This window comes from Pogona vitticeps, chromosome 3, assembly GCF_051106095.1.
Source record: "Pogona vitticeps strain Pit_001003342236 chromosome 3, PviZW2.1, whole genome shotgun sequence".
In the NCBI taxonomy this organism is placed as follows: domain Eukaryota; kingdom Metazoa; phylum Chordata; class Lepidosauria; order Squamata; family Agamidae; genus Pogona; species Pogona vitticeps.
The window spans coordinates 231475311-231502912 of record NC_135785.1 but is presented as its reverse complement, the minus strand read 5'-3'; the positions used below and the strand labels follow the sequence as shown (position 1 = coordinate 231502912).

General features: G+C 41.4%; 3 protein-coding genes across 8 annotated transcripts; 1 reads left to right on the top strand and 2 right to left on the bottom strand.

The window, feature by feature from the left end:
- Nucleotides 1-80: 80 nt before the first annotated feature.
- Nucleotides 81-10992, top strand: RMP64 (ribonuclease MRP subunit p64). 3 transcript variants are annotated; one of them, XM_078389946.1, is made up of 9 exons: nt 81-220; nt 2619-2773; nt 3931-4007; nt 4982-5113; nt 6049-6126; nt 7623-7981; nt 8437-8501; nt 9307-9557; nt 10433-10992. In XM_078389946.1, exons 1-9 carry the CDS (start codon nt 121-123, stop codon nt 10788-10790), a joined length of 1575 nt encoding a protein of 524 aa, XP_078246072.1. In that variant the 5' UTR covers nt 81-120; the 3' UTR covers nt 10791-10992. The 3 variants fall into 3 exon arrangements, with proteins under 3 accessions (XP_078246072.1, XP_072849944.2, XP_072849946.2); XM_072993843.2 differs by having other exon boundaries at nt 8437-8504; XM_072993845.2 differs by lacking the exon at nt 2619-2773 and having other exon boundaries at nt 103-220; nt 8437-8504.
- On the bottom strand, nt 10768-17248 carry TAF13 (TATA-box binding protein associated factor 13). 2 transcript variants are annotated; one of them, XM_020784969.3, is made up of 4 exons: nt 17092-17248; nt 15786-15864; nt 13621-13718; nt 10768-11486 (listed from the first exon to the last, which is right to left on the bottom strand). In XM_020784969.3, exons 1-4 carry the CDS (start codon nt 17116-17118, stop codon nt 11316-11318), a joined length of 375 nt encoding a protein of 124 aa, XP_020640628.2. In that variant the 5' UTR covers nt 17119-17248; the 3' UTR covers nt 10768-11315. The 2 variants fall into 2 exon arrangements, with proteins under 2 accessions (XP_020640628.2, XP_078246074.1); XM_078389948.1 differs by lacking the exon at nt 17092-17248 and adding an exon at nt 16795-16946.
- Nucleotides 17249-18420: 1172 nt separating this feature from the next.
- On the bottom strand, nt 18421-27128 carry GTPBP8 (GTP binding protein 8). Of its 3 annotated transcripts, none has more exons than XM_072993846.2 (7): nt 26983-27128; nt 25839-26286; nt 23243-23341; nt 22214-22344; nt 20151-20250; nt 18748-18866; nt 18421-18655 (listed from the first exon to the last, which is right to left on the bottom strand). In XM_072993846.2, the coding sequence occupies exons 2-7, from the start codon at nt 26199-26201 to the stop codon at nt 18577-18579; spliced, it is 891 nt and encodes a 296-aa protein (XP_072849947.2). In that variant the 5' UTR covers nt 26202-26286; nt 26983-27128; the 3' UTR covers nt 18421-18576. The 3 variants fall into 3 exon arrangements, with proteins under 3 accessions (XP_072849947.2, XP_072849948.2, XP_078246073.1); XM_072993847.2 differs by having other exon boundaries at nt 18421-18678; nt 26983-27127; XM_078389947.1 differs by having other exon boundaries at nt 25839-26283; nt 26983-27124.
- Nucleotides 27129-27602: the final 474 nt, after the last annotated feature.

Below are 27602 nucleotides of genomic sequence, written 5' to 3'. Positions count from 1 at the left end.
TGGTGGGCAGGGTCGCGCCGGTGAATCCTCCTCCCTCCTCAGGCACCCTTGGTTGCGTCCACTCCTCGACCCCTTCTCTCCCAGCGATTTGGGCTAGTCCGGACCCGCCCCTCTGGAAAGATGGCGGCGCCCGGAGGAGCCGAGGCTACATGGAACCGCTTAGTGGTCCCTTGGCCCGCCTGCAGCGCTGCCGTAGCCGTGCCGGCCCAGCACGTCGCAGGTAAATAAAGACGCTCGCTTTGTAAGGGAGGCCGATCGTCTTACTTGAACGTGGGGACAGCGTGTCAGCCACTTGCCTGACGGTCCCTCCCCCTGTGATCGAGACACGTGTACAGGTATTTGGTCGGTGGCGTGCTCTGACTCTGGAACTTGGCTGCGGGTTGCAGAAACGAAGGGCAAGGCGGAGCGGGAAAGTCGCGTCTTTTTCTCAAAGCAAGAACATCGGTGCCTACTCGGAAGCTACTTTGTTTCCGTCAGAGGAGCTTCGGCTGGCTCCGAATATGAGGTTTCTTTACTTAAAATATATATTTTGTTTACCCCGCCTTTCTCCTTGAAAAGGATCCAGGGCGGCTGATAACAGTGAAAAACAGTATGTAAAGTTGAAAGCAGTGAGGATACAACGGTGGTTAACACCATTAAAAGACAACATTTAAAGCTAAGAGCGATGAGTAAAGAAAGAGGTGTTCCACTTCATTAAAAGGCAGTAGTTAAGCTAAGAACAGTATACATTAAAAAAGAAAAAGCCAGTTCCACTCTGAGAAATGGAAAACACCGAAAAGGAAAACACCAGTAGTTCTAAAAATGCCATCAGAGCCCCTTGCCCTTCGCCGCTTTCGAAAGAAGGGGGGGTCGTCAGGACCACAAATACACTAGGGACTGGAGCCCTTGTTTCTCTTGGAAGGATAAGCCCCTTGGAGGCGGGCATTGCCTGGGCCGATGAGGTGACCCGGGAACTTCTCCTTTGCCCCTTTTCTCTGGCTACAGGTAGACAACAGCAAGTCTCCAGGGGAGCAGCTTCTACTTTTTTTTGAGGGCTCTGCCCTTGAACAGGAGGAACCCGGCTGCCTTTTCTGTGCCCCCAACTGTGTGTACCAGAGGCAGCTGCTGCACTTGTCACGCTAGTGTTACAGCTCTGGTATTCACATGTTAAGGTGGGCAGGGCAGGGGCCAGAAGCCAGCTATGTCCTGACAGCCGAATTGGCTCTGAATAAGGGCGTTGGAGCCACGTCCCACTGCAGGGGATGCCGCCTCCACTGCACTTGGCCACACCCATTCCACACATACACACAGAGAATTTCACACATACACTTACCACCCGTAATAGGCAGAGCATGGAAAGTTTTGCCTTCCATTTGCCATTCCTAGTAGGGAAGGTTTACTTTTTGGGCGACTGTTGTTTAGTCGTTAAGTCATGTCTTACTCTTTGTGACCCCATGGACCAGAGTACACCAGAGCCTCCTGTCTTCCACTGCCTCCCAGAGTTGGGTCAAATTCACGTTAGTAGCTTTGATGATACTGTCCAACCATCTTGTCCTCTGTCGTCCCCTTCTCTTGCCTTCACACTTTCCCAACATCACAGTCTTTGGAACTACAGTTCCCAGAATCCTCAAACCACTTTTCCAGGCTGTGTTTGTTGCACTTCTGTTTAGCTCATGGGTATTTCATTCAGATTCAGATAGTGATTTTGCAGACAAAAATGCTGGACTTGATTTTTTTTTTGATCTAATGCAATTCTGTGTTCTTTGTCATCACTCTTTGTCCCTGTCATTACTCCAACCTCTGATATTCCTGAGTTTTCTGAGGCTCAGATGACACTTGGGATGTTCTGTGGAGCTTCTTTTAGTGCCATCCACGAAAACAAACTGAACTTTAAGTTCTGAAAACTACCTAAGAAGGGTGTTAATTTGCAGGGTGAAGTTTCTTTAATGTTGTTCAATGTAGAGGAATTTAGTATGCTATTGGAGGTCTGAAAAAAGTGTAGGGCAGTTTTTGTTTTAAGCCGGTCTTTTCCAGTGCGGTTCTCTTCAGATGTTATCAACTGTGGCTCCTATCAGTATGGCCAGTGGTTTATTTATTTTATTTTATTTATTTATTTTTGGACTTATATACCGCCCCATAGCGCTACAAGCACTCTCCAGGCTGTTTACAATTTTAATTATACAGGCTACACATTCCCCCCCCCCCAGCAAGCTGGGTACTCATTTTACCGACCTCGGAAGGATGGAAGGCTGAGTCAACCTTGAGCCGGCTACCTGGGATTTGAACCCCAGGTCGTGAGCACAGGTTGATGATAGAAGTTGTAGTCCAAAACATCTGGAGTACAATATAGGGGAAAATTCATCTAAGCAGTTACCTTGTAGTTAGAGTGGATTAAAACTGATGTTTTTTTTTTAAAAAAAATAGAAAATTGGATTTTTAAATACCAGAACACAGTGATGTGTTGGAGGAGGAAAGAACTCTCTACTGCTCAATCAGCCCCCAGCAAGCTAGTGTTTTTTTTCCTTGTGGGTTGGCGACTTTGGTGGGCTTACATAGACAGCTGATAAAGAACCATGAAGAGCAGCTGGCCTTCAGGTTTTGCACAATTCCTAGTAAATTTCCTTGTTTATCTTTTCTAGTGAGCTACTTTTCAGCTGTTAAAAAGGGATGTCGTCATGCCGCCAATGCTCTAACTAAGAAAGCTGTGATTGCAGAACAGAGCCTCCTGCATTCCATCCTTTATTCCTTTCGCTACCAGATGAGTCGTCATAGGCCATACCAGTCTCTCAAACAGGCATGAACTTAAAAATTATAAATATATAGTAGATGGTTAACACTGGAGAATGTTGTGAACTTGCTTTCCAATTATGGAGCAAAAATATTGGATATTGTCTGAAGAAGTGTACAGTATTTTGGATAAAGTGATATTTGTGTTTGCAAAAGAAAACACTGTATAACAGTTTTCAAAGAGATGGTCATGTTAAATCTGTCTTATAACAAAACAGAAAAAAGAGTCTTACAGTACCTTTAATACTGACAGATTCGTTGTAAGAATAATTTTGCTTGCATGGAAAATTAATGCTATGGTCATAGAGGTTCCTGCAATCTTTGGTATATCTTTTGATCTTGAATGTTTCTGATTTATGGGCCACTGTTTTGTTTTCTATATATGTTGGTATATTCTCATAAATTCAGTCTCTGTAGCTTAAATAGCTTTGCTGTTCATGGTGATTTATTTCTTCCAAGTGCTCTGTGAGTAGCTTTGAGAGTACTTTCTAAATTGCATGTTTTTTGTCAAAAAGATTCATTGAAGGAATGGTATTTACACACACATGGCAGTAATAATACATAGTGGCTGAAATACTGTAGGTTCATGTAGTATGTCATAAGTAGGCCCATTGAATCAATATAATTTATAGAGGAGTTGGCTCAACAAACCTCCAGTGATTCAATGAGCCTACCATAGCTACAACCAATTATGCTAAACAACAGGATTTCAGCTACTGAGTACATAGCAGTTTTATGTATTTGAACCACATCAGATGGCTTATTAAGTGTGTGTTGTGTGTTTAGGGATATGTTTATGTTCAAAGAATCTTTTGTAATGTGTGGACCCTATTCACTTAAGCATCAGAAGGCATCCTCTAATGCTGTTGCTGGCTTAGCTGTCTTGTTATTTGTGGGAATCCCATAAGATAATGTAGTAATATTCAGGGCTCTCCACTCCCAGCTTTCATAGTGATGGGATTTTTACTAGTTGGATGTTGATTTGACTGAACAATTTCTTTGATCTGGAATAGAAAAAAAATTATCTCAAACAATACTGTATACATATCCCTTACCTTTACACATATACTGGAGTGTCACTTGTTGAGCAGCAGTGTGCCTTCATTAAATGTTTGCTTTCATAGCTCATCAAATAAATGTATTTTTTCCCTTTTGCCCTTTCAGGTGGAACAATGCTTGAAGCGTTTAAATCTAATGAATCTGGAGAAGCCAATTCAAGATCTTATTAATTTGGACTCCAGGTAGTTAACCAGTGAATAATGGATTAGGACTTGGGAGACCTGGGTTCGATTTCCAGGTTCTGCCAGGGAAACTCAGTGGGGAGGGGGATGGAACTGGCAAAACCACTCCTTTAATATTTCACTTACCTTGAAAACTCTGTCAGCAACTATGCATGTCTCACCATGTTTGTGTGATTCTGTAGCTTTTATGTTTTATATTGAGGAACCATCAGGTAAAATACTAGAGCTAATTTTACTTTTATTGGACTGTATAGGACTCATACAAGCTGAAATTCAAATACTTTGGGGGCATTAATGTTTTGTGTGCTGAACCAGGCTTGTGTTAGTGGAAGCTTTCAAAGCCACTGAACACTCTCACTGCAATTCAGTTGCAAAGGTACCCTAATTGTGGTGAGTTTAGAATGGGCAGCATAATCCCTTTGCACTGGCTGATTTCAGATCTGCTGACACCAGCCAGAAAAAGAGTAAAAACAAAAGGCAGGGAAGAGTGGAGTTACACTCCCCAGATTTTCAACCACCGTGCTAGCATTAAGTTAGCCCAGGATCAAAGTGCCCCTAAATAATTTCCAACATCCTTTGGCTGGTAGGAGTTTGGATCCAGCACAGCCTGAGCTGGCTTGGTGTCAGCTCAGCTAACCCTTACCCATCTTGTCCAGATGGGACTGCACCTTTCAATAGATACTAAAAAGATCTGTAATTCAAAATCTTGTGTGAATGGAAGTAAGCCGAAGAGAAGTTGCTGTTTTATTATGTGCAAAATGATTTAAATTAAATTGCAGCATTAGAAGCAGCACCTTTGGGCAACTTTATGTGGACAGGCAACATAAGGCGTCCCTAGCAAAGCATTTTGCTTCTCAGCCAGTTATTATGGTATTCTATCAGGTCCTGACCATATCAGCATTAAATGTGCTGGGATGGCAAAACATAGCCACACATTATTAATCCTTTCTGTGTCTTTTGTTTATTTTAAATAGGAACCAGGAATCTGAAAATCCAGCAGAATCTTTGATTCCCAGCCAGCCTGTGATAGAAGTGGTACTAGTGAAGATACTGGGTAGTTGCAAACTCGTTCTGCGTTTACTAGAGTGCTGTTGCACATCATTTCTGTATCCTTCCGAGATAAGATTGTAGAAAATAACTTGGAGGCTCTTGCAGTTCTTAATCAGAAATGCAGAATGACATAGGTAGTTCCTTCTTATGAAAGATACATTTATAAAAAGTCTGGGTATATTTTATTGTTAACATTTATATCATACCTTTCCTCCAGTGAGTGCAAGACAGCACACATAGTTCACCTTCACGACAGAGTTAATCAGGCTGAGAGAGAGTGACTGGCATAAAGACACCCACTGACGTTTCATAGCTTCTTGGAGACTAGAGTGTCTATATATTCCAAATTCCATTTCAAACTAACCCAAGGAATCATGTTCTGTGTCAGTTTTGTTAAATTTTGCAGTCCTTAATGGCTTCATAATCTAGATGAGAGGTGGGCAACATCAGCAAGCTTTGGGGCTGAATCCTTGACTTCAGACCTGACCATGAGCCATACTGGGCTCAGAAATGGTCATTAGAAAGAAAACAGCAACAACAATGAAGTACCCAGATGAGCACTTCTGTTTCTGTGGTTGAGGTTTTAAAGTGGAAAGACGTCTTGGGGACACCTCCCAGCACTTAAAGTGAAAAATACTGCTCATAGAGGCTTCTGGGGTGGACATAAGTCTCTTTTTTTGGATTTTAATTTTGTTAATTACTGTATTATTTTTTACTGGGGGGATCTGAGTGGTTTTGGGGCTGCGAAGGTATCCCGGGGCACCATATGCAACCTGCAGGTCACCCTTTGCCCACAGCTTGTTTAGAATAAATGTACTTTATTTTAAAATTATATCTGCTTTAAAAAAAGATTGTTCTTAGTTAAAATTGTGACTTTCAAGTTTTGTCTCCATCACTGCCTTAAAATCTCTGACTGCTAAAGCCTACTCTGTATTACTATAGTGTTTAACATTGTTTTGGTCAATTGTTCAAACTTAATCAACATCTTCAGTTTGTCTGTTAAGCATCTGCATTTAGAAGAGTACATACTGTTGAATACTCTGGTGTTGGGGTTGCTGAGCCGATTATGGTATGTATATTTCTAGAATGTCTTAATTGTTTTACTTGTCTGCTCTTTTGCATTTCTTCAGGAGGGAATCTGTTTAATATGTTCTCTGTTAATGGTGGATTGTTATATGTGGTCAAGTTGAAATTGACTTGAGCAACCCTGATAGGGCTTTTAGGATACTGGGTATCTTATCTGTGGGTAGTCACCATTTAAATGTGGTTTAGATATCATGGTTTTGGAGCCGGAGGTAGCGAGTTTGATTCCCCACTGTGCTTCCTAGGGGAAGAGCCAGCCTGTGTAGTCATGGGAAAGCTGCACAGTCCCAGGGCACAGAGAATGGTGAATGTTTATGTATTCTCTACATAAAAAACCCTGGAAAGTGTGATGTGATAGTACACAAAACACATACTGAAAGATGGCGTCCATCAGTGGAACTAGGAAGGGGACAATTTTCCCATTTTCCCTTTAGCCAGCTGCATACATTTGGAGTCTGATACGGAAGACTGCGGGACACTTTGTACCAGATTTTCCATAATGCAGGAGATCACAGAGGAAGGAGAAAAGCCCACTGTGCAAGTAGAAGTCCATTCCTCCACTCAGTAGCAAGGTGGAGGCATTCTGGTAGAGACATTGTTGTTTCCCTGTTAGATTTGTTGCAACAGAGAACACATGTTCTGTGTACAGAAGGACCCCCTATTTGTGGGATCAGTATATAAAAAAGTGTGCTGCTTATATCCATGGATTCACTTCTCTGCTGCCTGAAAATATTAAATTAAAACCCCCAGAAATACACATTTATACATATTTTCAGAGTGTATTTACAAGAATTGGACACTAAAGGCTGCCAGAGACCATGTGTTCACTATTTCCGCATTTTGTGGCATCCGCAGGGATGTTTGGGAACAATCCATGTGGATACTGTGGTCCTACTGTATTACCATTTCTGTAGGACTAACAACACTGCAGTTGTAATTATTGCCATTGTGTATTTCTTGTTGAGTGACTTTAATGAATTCAGTTACAACTAAAATAATCAGAACAAAGAATTTCAAGTCTTGATAACTGAGAAAATGGGTTTGCTTTGGTTCCCTTCCACCTGTACTTCCCCTTGTCTTCGGTTAGGTAATGAACATGTATTATGCAGTGCTACTGACTGGTGTGATAAGTAAAGGAGAGTAAGATACATTGTCTGCCCTTTGGTCTGCTGTTGCTTTATGTCTGCTGTTGCTTTATGTACATCATATGACTGGTGCACGATAAGGAATACAAGTGGCCACTTCCTAAGTATCAGCAATTCACTGCTGTGATTTTGGCTGGTGTATTTAACAATAGCCTATGTAGGCGGTAGGATTCTAGCCACAGATAATCACAGGGAAAATCCAGGTTAGTTCATTTTGCATAGAATAAAACTAGCAGTGATGGAAATGATGTTTTGGAAGGCCAGGTATGGAAGAGACAAGATACAGGGAATCATCAGTTATTCAACACTTCGTTGTTTTGTTTCTTTGCTGTTTCAGGATTCTTTTTAGAGGCCTGTTAAAAACACTGAGTTCCTTATATAAGAGTTTACTTGAATTGCTTCAGGAGGTTTCAGAGATACAACCAAGGCCTTATATTAAAGGATTTGCTTTTCCTTCTGACATAAATGAATTTCTGGGAACCCCTGCTTCGGAGATTAAGAAGAAAATGCCTAGAGGATTTGTAATCAAACAAGCTGGAAGTGGATGGATGAACCGATTGTTCACGGTTAGGAAGACTGCACCTCAGTCTCTGGCGTTGACTGCAGCAGCTCCTGCAAGAGTGAGAAAGAAGATGAGGAGTTCCCAGAACACTCTGGATATTGGGACACCAATTCTGGTCAAGAGAACTAACCAAGGTAATATACGCAAACTGAACTTCTCATTGGAATCTGCTACTATGGACCTATTGTATTTGGTGTGTAACTTGACCTGGGCTGAGTAGGAGGGCAAAATGGGAATATTTATTTGCAATGATTTGTAGCATTAATACCCTCACGCCAAAGGAAAACAAGGACAGGTACAAGGCCTTCATGTCATGAAGTTTCTTCTACCTCCTGAATGCCAAATGGTGAAGCAAAGCCTGATAGAGCTGGCTTCTCAGAAAGGCTGACAGAAGAGAGGCTTTCACCATGCTTTATGTTTGTTGCAGGTGGTTTGGAAATAACTCTTAGGTTTGGATTTCCCAAACATGCACCTTGAATAGAAGTACTTCTGAAGTCGGCCAGATTGATTTTGATTAAAGTTACTGCTCAGCACTGTGCCTAAGTTAGCTGTTCCTGTTATCAGACAATAACTGTTCCCTTCCTTCTAGTTCTTGGGAAGGAGCTGAAGTTTGACATCAAGGCTTTATGCAAGTACCCTAATTCTGCCTTACAGGAGGTTTGTTCCATTTTGTTTGTGTCTTTTTTTTGGGGGGGGGGACATGTTGGGTCAGGCTTGGATCTGTGACCATCTATCAGACCTGAAACCATGGAGTGCTGTGAACAGCATGTTTATTTTCCTTCATATTGCTGCCTAGGGAAGGGACACCAGTGAGAAAGTAGATCAGAACAAGCCACTTGCCTGAGCTGGGATATTGAAACTTTTGCCTTCCTTGTGGTGAGGGACACATCACTATGGCTAATAGTGGAATAGTGGGAGTTTCAGACCAACATCATCTGGAATAGTCATTCTCAACAAGGATTCATATGGCACCCTGGGACCCCATGAAACCAAAGGGGACAATAGACTGGAAAGCAGCTCTTCACACACCACCTTATAAGGTTCATTATGTGACTTAAACAATCCTGATTTGGCCTATACTTCTTATGGCTGTGGCAAAAAAAATTGGAAAATGGCTGATCTAGAGCAGTAGTTCTTAATCTTGGGTTACCCAAAGTTGGGGGCCACTGATCTGTGGCTACATGCTCTTCAGCCCTTGTGTGTTCAGATAAACATCTTGATCTGTCCTTTTTTTCCAAATGGAACAAAGAAAGTGATGCTAAGTGCTTCATGGAAGTCAAACTTCAGTGGCTAGTATCTGAACACCTTCTTGGGAATGAGTATAACACAATGATCAACGACATGTTTTGAATACAGGGGGTTCCAGGTTTGCCTGGTATCTCCTTTACTGTTTAAAATGTTTAATTGGAATTGAATATTTTTGACTTTTCAAAATTTCTTCTTTCAAATTTAATTTCAGAATGTCAAATTCAGAGTAGAATTTCCTGAATCAAAAAGGAGGTCCACTTCTCCTAAGTCACTGAGGTGTCAACAGCTTAAACCTTTTGTGCCCAAATTTCAAGAGGCAAGCTCCTTTGAAGAATTGACAGACACACTGAAAACAACAATTCTCTGGTGCAAAACTAATAAACTTGGATCAGAAGCTTTCTTCTTGGGAATGAAGCTTCTTAAAAGTAGGCGGCTGCAGCATGTGGAAGCACAGGGTTGCAGGTCTGTATTATTATCAGTATTATTCTGGTAGGCTGTGTCTCTTGGGTTGCTGATTCTCCATCTTCAATTTTCTTGTTGTCTATGAGCCTTCACTTTCCCATCTCCTCCTCCAACCTAATCACATTTCCTGGGCTCTTCACTGCTTCTGACCTCTTGTCTGATGGCAATAAGGTCTCAGGATTCTTTTTGAGGTTCCGTTTCAGTTGAAATGACAAGCTCTACTAAAGAATTTAAACTGATTTGTTAACTCCTGCAACTAAAGGAAATGGGTATAAGGACCAGGATACTACAAGGAGCGCAGACACCTAGATAGATCAGCCCTTCTTTTTGTTTTCCTATTCAGTTCCTAGGAGGTACTTGTGAATTTTTGAAGTGCTGATCACACAGGACTGTCCCTTGCTTGTTTTTTCTCCTCTGAGCTTCCCGATATTACTTTTCCTGCCCAAATAAATGTTTTAGGAGAAGGCAACCTTGAATGAAATGATCATGTCTCACTAAAATATTTCCACAACTATTTTACAGTGGGGAGCCAACCACAGAATTATTTGTTAGCACAGCATCTTCTGTAATTTATCACTGGTGGAAGAATGGCCAAAAGTACATTATGCCTATTACTTGTAGGCTGTGTGCAACCCAGACGTAGGGATTGTAGGAGATTCACAGTCTGGATATTGCAAATAAAGTTTAGAGGTTCAAGTTCATCTTTGAAGGCACAGTATTAAACCACTTCTGTATCTTACTTGAGATTTTAGATTTTTTTCTGGTAAACTCCCTAACACTTGACCTTGCATAAAAAAATCACCAGTTACAAGAATAACTCTTCAGAAAAAAATATTACACATTTTCTCCTCAGCTTCCTAATCTTTCTCTTACAGATTGCGGAGAAAACTTGGCTGTATGAAAGCTACTCTTTGTAAATATCTCACACTTTCAAACTGCATAAGGAGACCAAACAAAATGCTCAGAGCATATTGGTGTCTACGAAAGCATCACAAACTATTGAAGCAGCCAAGATGTGTTTCAAAGAGAACACCAACAAACACTCCTGTATTTGCCAAGGGTCAGTGGTCTAATTCCTTGCCTCAAGTGTTGACTGATGTCACTGGAAGCAGGACTGAAACTACTGAAGAACAAGACCTTGTGGCAGTAGAAAGAAATTCTACACATATACAGAGGAACAAAGCTGAGAATAAAGATGATATTGATGATATTTTTAAAATAAAAGGTCTATAATACATTTTATTAAACTAACTTCTAACTAGTCCCATTTTTCTTTGTATACTTTAATTAAAAACAAGTTTTTGATAAATATGAGCAGATGAAAGTAACTGTTGCTGTTCTTGCTTTTTATGTTTTGGTTAAGTATTATATTGTAAATTTTGAAAACTACATCAAGGATGGCGGTGTGGAGAGAATAAAGGACTAGGATGCAGAAGGCTTGGGTTCAAATCCTTGCTTACTGAAAACTTACTGCAGGTGTGGAACTGCCAAAGCCACTCCTTAAGTATCTCCCTTGAGTTGAAACTATTACGGTCATTATAAGTCAATTCCAACTTCATAGCACATAACACCAAAATTATTTGTGAAAACCTCAAAAATCTTCATTGTAAGAAACAGATCAATGCAAATAGGAAACAAGTTACACCTAAGCATAACCAGCTTGGAATCAACACTAAGTAACTGGAATCCAAAAGATTTAGACATGTTTCTTGACTTTAAGAGTATAAGCCAAAAATGAAAAGTACTTCACAGTTGGTCTCAAGATCCATAATTTGCCTCATCAAATGCCTTTCTGGCCCGTTTCAGTTCTTCATTCATTGTTAACAAGTCTTTCACACGAGCAAACTTCCGTGGATCTTTACGGATTAAAAATACAATATCTTCAACCTGTACTCGGCCTTGCCGTCCAATAGACATTGCCTTGTGAGTCTGCCAGGGAACAAAAGTCGAATTTGAATTAGTACAGAATCACAACAGCAAAAATAAATGATTTGGTCATGTAGTGACATTGGCAAATCACCCATCTTCAAGATAAGGTACTTCTCACACGGGCTGGCATATTTAACAATAACCCTTGTTGTGTACTGCTTCAGCAGTGTGTGTAAATGGCACCCACCCTAGCCAGGATTGTTCCACTCTACGACCTTTGCTACCCAAAAGCTTTCCAAAATCATAAGGAACAACTCCATTAAGAGAAATTCATCCAATGCCGTGATGCTAAGATTCCCAACTTATTCAGCCGTATGCCTACAAGTTACTTTTTGCCCACCCCTATTCTCTATTTCTGTATTCTGAACAGAGAAAATATATGTAAGTTGATTAATGGTGACTGGAATCAAGAATATACCAGTGTCAGCATTTAGGATGTGATTGCACTGCAACTAGACCTTTAGTAGAAGAGAATAACCTACCAGAGAAAAAGACAAGTGGCTATATTCATTATGTTCATTATAATCTGAAGACGTAACATTTATACTAATATTTTGAAACTATGCCTGCTATCTAATATTTAATTTGAATATGTTGCACTGAACTCAGTACAATTTATTTGCACCAAAACAAAGCTTCAGAGCATGTATAGAAGCTACTATGCCAGTCTACTAGTATTTTCTATGGCTTTGCGTCATTGTTGCTAAGGGACACAGACAGCAGCCAAAGAGAGGAAAGCAGAAGTACAATGGACCCTCGACTTACGAAGGTCCCTACTTACGAAAATTTCGAGGTACGAAAAGCTCTGGCCGCAAAATTTTGGTTTGACTTGCAGCCGGAGCTTCGACCTAGAAAGACAGGGGGAAACGGCCGGAAATTCAAAGCCGCTCCCGCTGCCCTCTGCCTCCCGTCCTGTAGAGACGGGAGGCAGAGGGCACCGGGGACAGGAGACAAGAGGGCCACTCTGCACTTGCTGCTGGCTTTTGTCTTGCCGGGCTTCCAAAGCTTTCCCGCGGGGACAGGAGGCAGAGGGCAGCGGGTGCAGCTTTGGAAGCCTGGGTTTATTCTTCGGCTGGAACGGACTAAATGGTTTTCAATGCATTCCTATGAGAAATGGACCCTCGACCTACACACTTTTTGACCTGCGACCACCGTTCCAATACGGATTAATTCCATACGTCGAGGGTCCGCTGTACATAAATGTAAATACTACATACAGAGTCAAGTTCTCTGAAACATTACTTTTGCCCTGTGTGGCTAAAGAGTGTTGGGTTTAGATACAATCACCCTAAACCAGGGGTGTCCAACCTTTCACCTTCCCTGGGCCACATTAGAAGATGAAAATTTGGTTTGGGTCGCATGGGGGGCAGCCCTAGCCGTCCTCTGCAGCCCCGCTCCAAGCGTGCTTACCGGCAGCTGCGATCTCAGACAGCAGAGGCTGCCAGCTTCGACTCCGGCGGCTTTATGGGGCTGGGAGGGGGTCCGCCTATTGACGGGGATGGCGCAATGCAGTCATGCAGCCCCCCTGTCCCATCCCGTCCCACTCCTTCCCTCCCTCTCTCCCCTTCTACTGTTGTGACATGCCCCGGCCGCATTCTGGCCGCAAGCGCCGGCAGTGTAACTTGAAACTTTGGAATTTCTTTTAAAATAAAAAATTGCACTGGGCCGCATTACGAGCTGACCTGGGCCGCATGTGGCCCTCGGGCCGCAGGTTGGACAAGCCTGCCCTAAACGGTTTCACTTAATGAATCATTCTTGGGAAAATTAACTGTTACAGAAATGCAGTTTCCCACACAGATTGCTAATAAGAGACAGTGTGAGAAGTATATATTGTGACTTTCCTTGAGTTCCTGGGACAGGACTGGAAAGTAATTTAAATGTAAGTTCCTAGGCAGAAAAACACTTCAAAGGGAAAGATTTCTATGCCTAGTAAATGGAAAATACTTCTTGTATGTCCTGCATCTCTAAAACAAAGAGTGCTCACTGTGCATATGGCATACAGCAGGTTCATTAATATTTTCCTTTTATACAAGTCCTCCCCTCAGTCTCTGTTCTCCAGCTAAAACAGACTGCAGCACAGAGACAGTCTGACATGCAGTCTGTGATCACTTTCAAGCATGCCAACAAGACCTACCATTTCTGTGATGAATTCTATAACAAGGTCTTCAAGAATATCCACCGACTCTGTGTAAGGGTTCTGGTCATCTCCAAATCCATACATCATACACCTCACTGAGGAGAAAAAAAAGTATGCAGTGACTCTTGGATAAGGAATGCAAGTACTGGAAAGATTTGAACTATTTGCTGACTTCGATGTATAAACAAAAAAATCACATTTTCTAAATGCTTCATTCAACACAGGTCTGTGAGGGTTCGTTGGGAAGGGCTGTTTGTTCCCCAATAAATGGACGAGACGGTGGAGGTAGATCAAAAGGTTCTGTATTTATTTCTGCGTTAACACCAACAGGGTTCCCACCTACAAAAGGGTTCAGGGATTCTTGCAAAACATGGCTTGGCTTCAACGGCGTCCACAAACTATTTACAAACGGGTTCGTCGTCTCTGGGTTCCAGGGATCTGTTGTAGGCGGCACAGATCCCAGCCCAGGGTCCAAAGCTTCTTCCAAAGAAATCAGTGGTAATGTCTCTTCATCTCCGCTCCAGCCATCCCAGGATGACCCATCTCCTCCATCTGCCCCCCAGGGGCCGGGTAACCCCCCAGCTTCCTCAGCTCGGCAATATGCCATTGCTTCTTTCTCTCCAACTCCCGGGAAACGGCTTCCCTCTCCTCGCGAAGCTTTCTCCTCCACTCCTTAGCCTCCGTTTCTCCCCAATAAGAAGGTCGGGGTTTTAGTCCCAACTGTCGACGCTTCTCGGCCTCCTCATGAGGAACCCGGACCTGTTCCCATTTATGGGTCCAGGGATCCTCCACCCATACCCACTCCCAACCTCCTGGTATATCCCTCGGCTTCCCCCTTATATCTCCTACCCCAGCCTCAATCTCCACCCCTCGGTTTCCCGCCCGAACTCGCCCCGGTTCCCGGGTGATGTTTAACTCCTTCATGACCTCCTCCAAATCGTGGATGTCTACCCCTTTATCCAGGGTAAGGGATCTGACGCTCTCCTTCCCCCAATCAGGGGTCCCCACACCTTTCTCCTCCCGTCGCGGTGGGGATGGTGGGGGAGATGTCTGGGTGTGATGGGTACTCTTCGGGAGCGACGGCACTCCTATCATTGCCTCCATCTTGGGAGCCTCACAAGGTCTATAAACTAAATTCTTAAAGTCACTTTTAGGAGGCACATGAGTAACAGTCCCACTAATCAAAAATGTCGTAGGGTATATACTGCCTAGAAAGTGACACAATGCTAGTCACCACCAGGTTGATGTCCACATGCACACAAAACTGCTCAATATTCAGTGCTGGCTCATGTTAGCTGTTATGTGAATATTGCAGTTTGGTTGGAAGATACTATTCCACAGAACGGCAGATATTGACTTAAAAATACAGAGGTATAGGTACAGTAAAAATGGGCTATTTTAAATCAAATATCTCAGGAAGTTTATACATATGCATCCATCTGTAAATGATTGCAAAACCAGGATAGAACACATGTGTATAACAGTTATTACAAATCAAGCACCGATTTTACCATCTCACAAAATCTCAAATAATAATTTAAAGGGAGATAGTACACATATTTTTCTAAAAATCATCAAATGATTTTTAAAAAAATGCCATACATGCTTGCATGAATTCAATCTTTAAGCTCATGTTAAGCATGGTTTTAGATTTTTCTATTTTTGAGTATCCACTGGCATAGATTCCAGAAGCTATCACTCAAAATGTCATACTGATATTTGTATTCAAAGCCATTAAGATGTGTGTAGACACAGAGATCCTTGGAAAGTATAGTGCAATATATAAGCTTCACTGCAGCAATGAAGAACACAGAAATACTGTTGAATCAAATCAGGTTAATGGACCATCTAATCCATACTCACAGAGCCAGTATCCACGGTTTCAGCTGCTCAAAACTGTCACTGCTGTAGTCCAACCCACAGCACGCACACACTTCACTTCTCCTCTTGCCCTCCCCTACTCTCACTGTTTTTAATGGGTTCACTACTATCTACAGTTTCATTCATGTGGAGAGGGAGGGATGAAGGCTGTATCCATTACCAAGGGTACTGTCTACAATAACTGACAACAGCCCTCTAGAATTTCAGAATGGAGACTTTCGTAGCAATACCTGAACCTGGCACCTTACACATGAAAGTACAGGCTCAACTACTCAACTTACATTCTTTGGAAAACAATCTTTTTCTTCTGCCCTGTCCACCATCGGCCCCTCCTCCAGCTTCTTCAGTATCTTCTTCAAACTAAAATAAATCAAATCCAAAACAAGAATTAGAGAAGTAAAGACCAAAACCTTAAAACAACAAGGGGCATTAAGTGGCTCCCAAAAGATGCTCCTTCTCAAAATGGGAGAATGATTATTAAAGAGTCAAGTGATGCTTAATGCTAAAAACAAACACACAATGGAAAATAAATATCAATGGCTAATAACCAGAATGACAATATTTTACCAGTAATATTGATAAAAGTCTGATCTAGCATGGTTTTTCTTACTGCTATACCATGTCACGAAGAGTCGGACATGACTGAAAGAACAAACAATATATTTATAAAGTCATATATGCATGTTCACACAGAATCAAGTTTCTGTTACTTCAGTGTGACTTACTCCACGCCAAGCAGGTGCAGGATTACAGCTTCATTCAGATATCTCCTCAGAATCAACTATTCAGTGAAGCTCATTTCCATGCAGTAAAACTTCATAATCAGCTCAAAAGCAAACTCAAGTAAGTTCCATCAGGCTTGTTTCATGGGTCTCTCAGATAAACAGATGTTAGCTCCCTAACATCCGTCACCTAAGAGTAGCTGCCATCGTGGTCCTGCGGATCCACTAAGTGTGACAGATTAGGAGTCGGGAGACTTGGGTTCAAATCCTCACTTAGCCATGGAAATTCACAGGGAAACGGGGGCATTACAAAACTACTCGTTAAAATATATCGCATACCTTGGAAACCTTAAGGCCACCATACCTTGAGGCCACCATAAATCAGGTGAGACTTGGTGACAACGTAACAGCTGACGCACTAAGGATTAGGATACCTAATTTTAATTGTATTATTTGCTGAAGGGGCTGGGAGCCTTGCTCAGATGCAACACCGCGCAGCGCGCCACATCCAAAAGCAAGGAGGCAGCCATGGGATGTGATATACGTATATACGGTGAATGATATATACTCTGTCGAAAACCAGATTACAATCCCCGTCTTCCCAGACACTTGTCGGGCCGTCCGCCTCTCCCTCCTGCTGCGCCGGTGCCAGGAAACCTCCAGGAGGAGCGACCCGCCTCCTCCCCCACCCTCCCAAGCCTCGGACGGAAGCTAGACGGGGCGGCGGAGGCAAACAAGCCCCCGCCTTTCCCTCGCCAATTGCGGCAGCTGGGCCGCGAGGGGCCCCCGCCTTTCCCTAACGCGAGCCCAGGCTACCCCCGCAAGGCGAACGGCCCACGTATCCCCAATCCTGGGCTTCACTCACAGGAGGGTCCTCCTCCTCGTCTCCCATGGTCGCGCCAGCCGCCGGAACCACTCCCTTCCCGGTCCCGTCGGAGACTTCCGGTTAGGGACGCCGCGGCCCCGCCCCCGCCGGACAACGCTTCCGCCTCTGCGGCGTCTCTAAAGCGGCTGCCATTGATCGCGTTCCTCAGGTACTGCTGAGCATGCGCCTTCTACACAAATGAAGCTGCGCCGTGCCCGTAACCAGATGTTTCTGTATGGAATTTCGTCAAATAAAACAAGGAAGGCATTCTCTCGTGGAAGGGAAACAGATTTAGTCGCTGGTTGTCTTTTCATCTCCTAGATTTTGTAAGACCGAAATCAGGGAATGCCAACTACCAAGGAACTACTTTTGTTCCTTTAAAAACAACACCACCCAACTCCACCTTTAATCGTTGCTTCCTACTTTTTTGGACCTTGCCGCTCCTAAGTAACCAATTCTGTTTTAAAAGCAACTTTCCAAGCACTGGGCCTGGAGTACCATATTTAGTATTTAATAGCTCAATAATTGGCAATAGCTCAATAATTGGCAAACCTTGGTTTTCACCTTATACTCTTAATACTCTTACGACCTCTCGTGGAGAGAATTCAAAGACTATACATCTTGAAAACACTATAAACCTTTTTCTTGTTGGGAGGGCTCAAGTGATTATTATTCAAACAATGCTTTAAAACAATTTTAATAGTAATTAAAATACACTGATGTCTAAAAAATTTAAAACTCAAAAAACAAACTTACTCAGCTAAAACCAGGAATTGGGGATGCAATTATTATTATGAAAAACTTGCCTGAAATAGTGGGTCTTCTGCTGTTGCCAGAAAGATAAACAGCAGGGGGCCAGCTTAATCTCTCAAGGAAGAGGATTTCACAGCCTGGGAGCAGCCAGAGCAAACAGAGAAGGCCCCTCTCTTGTGTCCCCATCAAATGTGCCTTCAATGGCAACGGGACCAAAAGAAAGGCCTCTGCTGACGATCTTAAGGACTAAGAAGACTCATATGCGGAGACAGGGTCCTTCACATAGGTTGGACCCAAACTGTATAGGGCTTTACAGGTAATAACCAGCACAAATGGACTGGTAGCCAGTGCAGTTGTTGAAACAGGAGAGTTATATGCTTCCTATAAGTGGCCCCAGTCAGCAGCCTGGCAATTGAGCAGATCTGCAGATTCTTGAGGGATGAAAGCCTTCAAGAATACAGATCCAAGTGACTTTGCTGGGAAAATGTAGTGCAAATTCCTCAATGCAGATTGTGGTAAACTAAGTGGTGAGCAAATGTGTACGCTCTGTAACATGGTACTAACATTGAAACTGTATGAATAACTTAATACATTTATTAGCATTTATTGCAGTCAAATATTTACAGGAATAATTACTTTAAAAATGGAATTATGTAATTAAGTAAATCTTTTAGTGAAAGAACAGCATATAATGCGGAGAGGATGTGTGATGATTCTCGACACAAAGTTTCATCAACTGGATAAAGGTAGGTGTCCAGTAACATGTACTATGAAGCATCTCAGTACATGGATTCCAGAATAAAACACAGAGCTGTGGGGGGGAAATGGTAAAGACTTTAAGGATGTAAAAGTATTATTTCATGCTCTCATTACTATTGCATTCAACATTCATTAGGGTTATACCTGACTGGAAAGAGTTGAGGGAAACATGCGTGTGTCTTTTTCTTTATAAACTCTTGAATCTGTAGTACATTTTTTGCCATCAATCCTTTTGATGCTCTGTCAATTTTTGTTATTACAAGCTGCAAAAGAAAAGTACAGAGAAAATTTTAAAGCAACATTTTAAAAGCCTTATGTTCATTGCAAAGTACAGCAAGTTCAACTTTTGAATATATCAGGATGTCTTTGACTCTCATATTTCTTTTTTAAAAATTAGCCTGAATTATTTGCAAAGAATTACTAAATTTCGCTTTTGAACTACCTCGGAATGGAGAGTTCCTTTTCTTTTCAATACCACTGTACTTTCAAATTTATCTCTGCAAACCTGATACTGTATTACATCAAAAGGTAGAAAATCCAGAATTTTAACAATTAACACAGTGCAATCAATGGCAACATCTCAGATACATGAAACTCGGTCTCTATTTAGTTTAAATAATTTATTCAGGACATATTTCCTCATTTAACATCATAATTCCTGAAAATCTTGACTATATTTGGGGGGGGGGGATTTGAGGGTCCCCAGGATTTATGAGATTCCATGTTCATGTGGTTAGACATATGTAGGACAGACAGGGAGGAGCACTAAAATCCAATGCAAAGAACAGCAGTGCTATCTTAAATTGAGTCAGGAAGAAAATTCTGCATTGGCAAAACACGAGAGACTGGGCACAGTATTTGCTTTAATGAAACAAACAAACTGTTTCAGTCACATGCTTGGAATTTGAGACTGATAAGGGAATCTAAGAGATACATGTTAGAAATAATGTGGTAAACTGGGAGGAAGAGCAAAGATTTTGTAACTGTAATTTATCTCATCAGAACAGCAGAAAGTTGATAAAGCAACTAGTATACCTGGAATGTTTTGTGTTGTAATCATATTGAGTATATATCACCATATGCAATGAAGCTATTATGCCGTTTGTAATCCTGAGGATAACAGAGCATTTTTCCTTGTTGAAAGATTGATCTTTTATTATTTTATTAAAGTTTTTACTTGAAAGCTAAACCTGTGAGGTTCTTTGAGCCAATTCAGTCTGTTTGGTCTGGGGTTGGTCGTCTTTTTCTATGATGCTCCAAGAAACAGAACGGTTTTTATATTCTTACTCTTTCTTCACAATTAAAAAAAAAAGTAAAATTCAAGAGCTTCCATTTGAAACTTTTTTACACATTACTAAAGTGACATTAAATAAAACTGGACACAAAACATTTAGTTCTTCTACTCCAATTAATGAGACATACATATTTATTTACCCAACTGGATCTTTACTGAGATTATTTCCTATTTTATTTTATTTCTTCTAAATGCTTTTTGTTCATGACATTATATGCTCGTTTCCTGTGATTAAACAAGAATGACAACTCACAACGTAAGGAAGTCCGAATTCTTCCAACATCTCTATAGCAATATTATCCATTTCCTGAATTCCTGTTTGGCCATCCACTAACAAGAACGTCCTTCTCAAACTAGAGAAAAAGAAAACATAGGACACACTCACACTTAGCAACTATAAAAAGTAATCTGAGCTGGGTTTACTTTTAAGGGGAAATATGGATTCTTCAAGTGAAAAGAGACATTCCTTGTTACAAGCCCCACTACCAGATTGTTTGTAGATACAATACAAAGTGCTAATTCTGACCTGGAACCCTATGTGCAGCTTGGGTCGAAGTTATCTGAATGACCAGATCAAATATCAGGCTCCTCAGGCTCCCGGAGAGGTAGTTCTCTCTCATTTATTATTTATTTATTACTTTAGTTTATATACAAAGCACTATTCTAGACAATTTCCAAACAACTAAAACCAGTATAAACACAATCAACAATAAATTAAAAGACAAATAACAAATAGTACAGTATTAGCCTAAATGGCGCCAAAGACAAATCTTCCCAATAACAGCAGGATGGGAGGTGGGACATTCTACTGTGGTTGGTGTGAAAAGCCTCCCTGAAAAGTAATGTTTTCAGTTGCCTCCTAAATGAAAGCAAGGAGGGAACCAGGCATAGCTCCTCCAGGAGCTGATTCCATAATGTCGGTGCCATTGCAGAGAAGGCCTTGTCTCTTGTAGATGACTTTTGGGCCTCCCTTCAGTGGCTACATGGAGGAGCCTAGCCTTCTGTACCATTGCTGGAACAGGGTCTTGGTTGCTGCTCTCAGACTATGCTATCCCTTCCAAGGAAAGCTGGGCTGGTTTCCTCATTGCTATTCTTGTACCAACCCACAAAGACCTTTTTATTCAGGCTGATTTTGACAATGACTACCTACTGACAGTCTTTTAATGGGGTATAGTGTATTTTTTTCTCCTGATCTGGTGTTACAATAGTATTTTAATTTTATGCTTATATATAATACCATAACTTATTTAACTGTGCTCTGATATCATAGCTGACTAGGTTTCAGCTTTATTTTAATTCATGTTAAGATCCACCCTGGATCCCACTATTGGCAGAAAGCAGAATATTAATGACTAATTAACTGTTAATCATTCTATCATACACTTCCAATAGGTGCATAGTAAAATCTTTGTTACAATTTGGCAGAATAATAGACACAATAGACAATCTTGGAATTAATGAGCTCATCCTAGTATAGTCTGTTCTTTGTTTTGGATGGGCTCCAATTTATATATGGGAAACCTCTGGCCCTCCAGTTTTTGGGTTATAGTTCTACAACTTCCTACCATTGACTATATTGGATGAATAAAACAGGAGCTGTAGGCAAAGACTTCAGATACAGGATATGATGTTCAGCTCCTTATAAAGAATGGTGGAAAATTATAACACTCCAGGCAGGGAGTGGGAGGTCAAGTTTCCCCTCCCAGATGCTGAGTGGCTAGCTCAACAGGGGGACAGCGGAGTTCCGGGTGCCACTGGCAAGACGAGTGAGACCTCTGTAATGCCAGGACACATGAGTGGATGGCCCAGTCCCGGAGGCTCGACCATCATTAGGTCCACCTGGAATGGGGATATTTGTATTCATTTACGAATATGAATATCCCATCTCTAGCCAGGATCCTATTAGTTATGCCCACCATTGTAACCCAATCGATGTACCTTTCAGCACTGAACTGCCAGAAGATCAGAAGTTAGCATAGGTATTTCCTATCACACACCAGTTGTGTATGTTGGGGTGTGATAAAATATGACCATGCTGGCTTTTTAACTTGTGGCAATTTGCAGCTAAAAGTTACTTTGAAGGAGTTATCCTGGTAAAACTATACAACAGGATTTCAGCTAATATTTACAAGTCCTTTCGCTGACACAAGTTTAAACGTTTTGCATCCAATTCATATGCACAAGCAACCTCCCTACTGACAACATTTTAGTACAGTATAATAAAATGGGTCCTTAACATAACACTGTCTAACTCTAACCCACCCATGCAATGCTATGGAGGAGTGACTGCAGCAGAATTGTTATATTATGTCTTACTTCTGACGCTGATTCAAGTAAGGCTCCACCATCTCTGCAAAATCTTTTGGTGCTTTGTAACCATAGCCTGGCATATCTACCAAAGTGAAGAATTTTCCCACTTTATAGAAATTCAGTTTCTTTGTGTGACCCTGGAGAAAAATTGAGTTTCTTCTAATTAGTAATTTAAAAAAATACAAAACAACATTGGATTTGAGGGCTAATGAAATACTGTACATTTTATATCTAACATGCATCTGAACTTAACAAAGGGAAGAGCCAAGATTCAGATAGGAACTAAAGGATGAAGATACAATATAACACAACATAATACATAGTTAATACTCATGCTGGCTGGAAGTTATATCTGCAGGTCATCACATTGGGCAACACTAGTTTTGTTGACTTACTGCAGAACATTCAATGACACATTGCTTTTTTTGGCCATTTGGCTAAGATCAGGAATTCAAGATAAGATTCAGATGAATTCACTATGCATAATGAAACATCAAAACTTACTCTATTTGGCCTGTGATGACTGATACACACAAATACTGTACATAGCCATCACATGCATCTATCATGTAATTAAAAACAGGCATATCATGTGTGACACAGACCTCAAGAAACAGCAGCATGGGCAAACACAGGCCAGTGCTATTACTCAAAGATCTATGAACTGCAATATACACTGCTGTGTATACTGAAAAGCAGGGGCAGTTTACCCTGGAGAAGGTATTGTCATGATCAACTAGCTTCAGGAATAGTTGCCTGCATTCAGTTCCTTTCCATTCCTTTTTCATTGGTCTGTAATATACTGAACAGAGACTGTGTCTTATCTTTTAATCCTTGAGCAGCACTCATAAAACATTAAGCACTTTATAAGATGATCCTGATAAGCATGTTCCCAGTATACTCTCCCAAAGCTGGAGTCTGTCCATCAGTTAGCAGAAATTTCACAGTATACAAAACAGAGCAGAAACATCTTGCTTTCAACTGAGCTTTATTCATTTCCTAAGTGAGCATAATAAATTCTCAAGCATTACTCACTGGGGTCTTGGAAACTCTGACTTCAACATCAGGGGCCAGTGAAAACAAGGCTTTTATTAAGGAGGATTTTCCAACATTGCTTCTCCCTAGGAAGCAAACCTGAGAAAAGAAGTTACAAGCACTGTAGGTTTGTTCCTCTCATTCAGTGAAAAGGTATGCCATCACAGGCAACAGTCCATAATCTGTTACCTCCCTTCTCCCAACAACCCAATTTACAGCTACAGGGTAAGCTGTATTAAAAAAGTTTTTCAAAAGGACGTGGAATTTCTGCTGAAAATCTGTTCTCTATAGTACCACTGAAATGTCAACGTTTGCAATAACATCAGCACATGTATAATGGACAAAGGAGTTTTTGCCTCTTCTGGATATTGAAACCTTTGTACAAGTTCCACAGAAAATGTTGTTGCAGAGTTTTGAATTTTTGGTTAAAATTCTCCTTTTTAATGCACAGCAGAAGTACAGACACCCACAAAAAGAATAGATTCAAGTTCCTCCCATAGTCCACCCCTTTCTCATTAAAGGGCATTTAGTCTCAATAATTTACTCTGAGAAGGAGGAAAAAAACAATCATTTAATTACAGTTGGGAACAGCATACAGCAAACTAACAACAAACAACCAAGCAAAATTTCCACAGATGAGAAACAACACTCAGCAGAAAGGAGGGGCTCTCTCCAAATTAAGAAGTGGGAAGGAATCATTGGTCAATGCTCGACAGATTGATAGTCACCTCGGCCCAGAATGGTCCCTTAGAGCCAAACAAATTTTATTTATTTATTTATTTATTCTATTTATATCCCGCCTGTCTAGTTGATTAAGACCACCACGGGTAGCACATGAGATTGCAAAGACTCCAACATATGTCAGAATTGTCATTTACTAAATAGCATTGCTCCCTAGAAGCATGAGTGTATGCTAACTTTTCAACACTTTCATGGATCTCATACTTTTGCAAAGAAAAGCTCCAGTTTCAATTGTGTTTTATGATATAGATTTAGGACTGCATGCTTAAACAGACAAGACCTAGTTACGTTTTGTTGGACATTTTGTTCTGGTTCCCTTATCCCTTTAAAAGAATGTGGCACTTTTGTTATTCTTAGCAAAATGGAGAAGCAGTGGGAGTAATAAAAACTAATAGATGCATAAAATACCGCTGCAAATCCAGTAATGAAAAAAGTGTGCAGAGATCAAAGGATGGATTTTGGCTTAACAAAGAAAGCGTAGCTGTGTGAAGTAGAGGCACTCCCCTAATTTCAAGACTTGCACAGATCCCCATCTGTTCCAAGACTGAATCAGCCATTATCAACCTTTTTTTTTGGCCATGGCCATAAACACAGTCTGAAAGACATACAGGCCAAATCACAATTGTGTAAGTTGCTTGTTTGTGGAGAATTGTTTCCAGTTTGTAGACCCCTTCAAATGTGTCAGGGCCCCCAACTGCTGTCCTACAGATACACAAATTTGTTTTCAGATAAACCCCAGAATTCTGTAGATTTGGTGACTGGGGAATTCTGAGAGTTGTAGTTTTAAAAAAAAACTGATATGGTCTCATGACTTCACTTGTATTTTTCATTAGAAGCTTTTCTTTGGATTCAGTCGCTTATGAATAAAAAAATAATGGATTTGGAAGGGGCCTATTCCAACTCCTGGAATTCTAAGAACTCTTAATTAGGAATTAGAAAGGGATACCAATTCCTAATATATTAGTACCTATAGTGCAGGGGTGGGCATGTCTGGAGGGCTTCAGGGTACAGTATTTTTAATGATTTGTCATCATTTTGAGGACAGCAATCCCTAGGTGACATATCCAAAGTGGAAGGGATGTACCAGATTAGCCAATTTGGATCCTTTTAAGAAGAAAGGCTGGGGAAAAATATTTTAAATATATAATAAATAAATAATTTTTTATTTCTAAAACCAGCTAAAAATAATTTTCACAGGCTATTGTGATTTACTGCACTTTGACTTATTTTTATATCAATATCAATATATTATTTAAAAGATTATGAAGTCTTATTGTATTTAATTATCCAGTGAGTTCTAAGATTTCAATAGGCTTTTAAAAACAGCAGAGAACTGCAGCTGTAAACTGTAGCTTCTATATTGCATACACAGCTTTTTACAGCTAACCAACTTTAAGTAACACTAACCAAAGTGCGGGGAAAGCCACAGTGAAGCCGCAGTAGAAGGAACAGAGAAGCCATGGTTTCCTAGGGCAAATCTCTGTTGCCTTCCTTTCGTATTTCATTTTTCTGGGTTTTTTTGGAGGATGCAAAAATACACTGGAGCTGCATATGTCCCACTGGCTGCACTTAGTTCACCCCTCTTATAATATCTTGAGAATGGGCAGGTCTGTCTTGGGGGCAAAGGGATGCATTCTCAGTCAGAAGGCCCACAAACGTGTTTTTGACAGCTCTGTTATATGTTCTGTTCTGCAATCAAAGCCATGTGGATCCCAACATACTATGATGTAATGTCTCCTGTTCTTCCATACACCAGCTGGTCCCTCAAAATGTCAGAAAAGAGAATAAAGTTAGATATCTTTGCTTCTTGTTTCTTTTACGAAAGATGACAACAAAGTTGAAGAATGAAACTTACCTCAGGCTGTGACAATTCAGGGGCATGATCCATCCGGACCGCAGAAGTGAAATAATCAATTATGTGTTGATGTGACTGAATGAAAAAGACCTCTGCCCTGCTAATGTCATTATAGTTTGGTTTGAAAGTATAAAAACACGATGTATCCACAGTAGGGTCCAGGTGCCTTGCCAGCTCTTGGAGAGGGAAGGTAAATCCAATTAACTGTTTTTCATGTAACTGCAGAACATTTGTAAACGATGCATATTTGATAGCAGTTCTGCTTTTAGTAACAAAATGTCTCAGCATCAGGTAGCGAATTAGTGGAATACCCCTTGCTTTTGGTAACTGCAACATACTTGCCCGTGGATTTTCAAAAGTCATGCAATGTTTCCATCAACGAACTCAGGACATTCATACTTTGAAATTAAACACTCACAAAGCCTTTGGGCTTAAGGTTCTCAGACTGCTGGTTAGACAGAAAGGAGAGAGAGAGAGGTGTGTCATGAGGGTTATCACACTTTCCGAGGAGTTATTGAGCTAATCTGTCGCAACACCCCAAGCATCCTGTAATACAGTACTCTGAATCCATCATGAGTATCATAGCATGAAATCTCATGAATTAAAGCTCACTTCACCCGTTGCATGATATGTGACCCAGAATTTCAGAAGTATACATGGTTTCAGAATTTCAGAAGTATACCTGGTTGGGGCATATGATGGTGGAGAGTGATGTCAGAGGGGAATTAAATGCAGGAAGTCCTGCCAGTGACAATCACATGATGCACACCAGCCATTCACAAAACGGTTGCTCATAAAACCACCCCATTGATAAATGTCAAGAGTTCAGACAACTGTCAGCCACGCAAACGCCTACCGCGCTGGCGTTGAAAGACAGCACTTCGGAGCAAGACTTTCAGTGCGGATGATAACCAGAATACACTACAATCTCATACCACGTACTGCATATTTCGAAGTGAATCCTATCGAGTTCAACAGAATCACTCCGAGATTACTGGAGACTCTGAGAGGTCCCGTCTTCCCAACCTCTTGAGGTCGAGTGACAAAGGAAAATAAAACTGGAAACGGCACTAAAGCACTCATTAAACGAACCAGTGGCGACTTGGGAGATAATTATTAACTGGCAGCTCTAAAATCCACAAACCCGTCAAAGACATCTAAGCAGATCGATTACGGGCACCTCCTTCCAACACGATACCGGGCGCAACGCGAAGCAGCAAGGAAGAAAACACATGCTGTTGGAAGCGGCGGAAACTCATCATCTTCGGGTCACTGCAGCAAACACAGACTTTGCCAGCATTTAACCCGGAAACAGAAGCAATCACCCGCCTCCTTTCCTTCAAAGGAAAGCTATAGGGATGGATCCTGCCGAATGCAAGCGTTGGCTTCTGTCGCCTCGCTTTGCAGCGCAGAGGCGAGAACGACGTCCGGGGCAACAGTTTCGGCTGTCCTCCCCGCAGTAGATAACACTGGGGTGTGTGTGTCATATTTGTATTTGCCAGGGGATCAGGCAATATTGAACAACTTGTTTGGACGCACAGAGAAAGATCTGGTTTTGGAGGACTATAAATGCTTCTTTACGGCTTCTTGGTGGGAACGTGTGTGTGTTTGTGTGATACACACACACCCATACTGCGACGGAGGGGGACGGTTGCATCGCCCCAAAATGTTGGGTGGGCGTCCTCTTTGCTTCGAGTATAAGCCGCCTACGAACGTTGCCTCCCCTCCTGCCACTGTTTACATTTTTACCGCGGTGAAGAAGAA

Excerpts from the sequence above, each read along its gene's own strand:
- RMP64 (XM_072993843.2), top strand. The coding sequence starts at position 121 with ATGGCGGCGCCCGGAGGAGCCGAGGCTACATGGAACCGCTTAGTGGTC. Across the intron at positions 8,505-9,306 it reads CTAATTCTGCCTTACAGGAG|AATGTCAAATTCAGAGTAGA; the intron begins GTTTGTTCCATT and ends ATTTAATTTCAG. Across the intron at positions 9,558-10,432 it reads GTGGAAGCACAGGGTTGCAG|ATTGCGGAGAAAACTTGGCT; the intron begins GTCTGTATTATT and ends TTTCTCTTACAG.
- TAF13 (XM_020784969.3), bottom strand. The coding sequence starts at position 17,118 with ATGGGAGACGAGGAGGAGGACCCTCCT. Across the intron at positions 15,865-17,091 it reads ACGAGGAGGAGGACCCTCCT|TTTGAAGAAGATACTGAAGA; the intron begins GTGAGTGAAGCC and ends GATTTATTTTAG. Across the intron at positions 11,487-13,620 it reads TAGAATTCATCACAGAAATG|ACTCACAAGGCAATGTCTAT; the intron begins GTAGGTCTTGTT and ends GTTCCCTGGCAG.
- GTPBP8 (XM_072993846.2), bottom strand. The coding sequence starts at position 26,201 with ATGACTTTTGAAAATCCACGGGCAAGTATGTTGCAGTTACCAAAAGCA. Across the intron at positions 20,251-22,213 it reads TACTTGAATCAGCGTCAGAA|TTTGAGAAGGACGTTCTTGT; the intron begins GTAAGACATAAT and ends CTTTTTCTCTAG. Across the intron at positions 18,656-18,747 it reads CCTCAACTCTTTCCAGTCAG|CTCTGTGTTTTATTCTGGAA; the intron begins GTATAACCCTAA and ends TCCCCCCCACAG.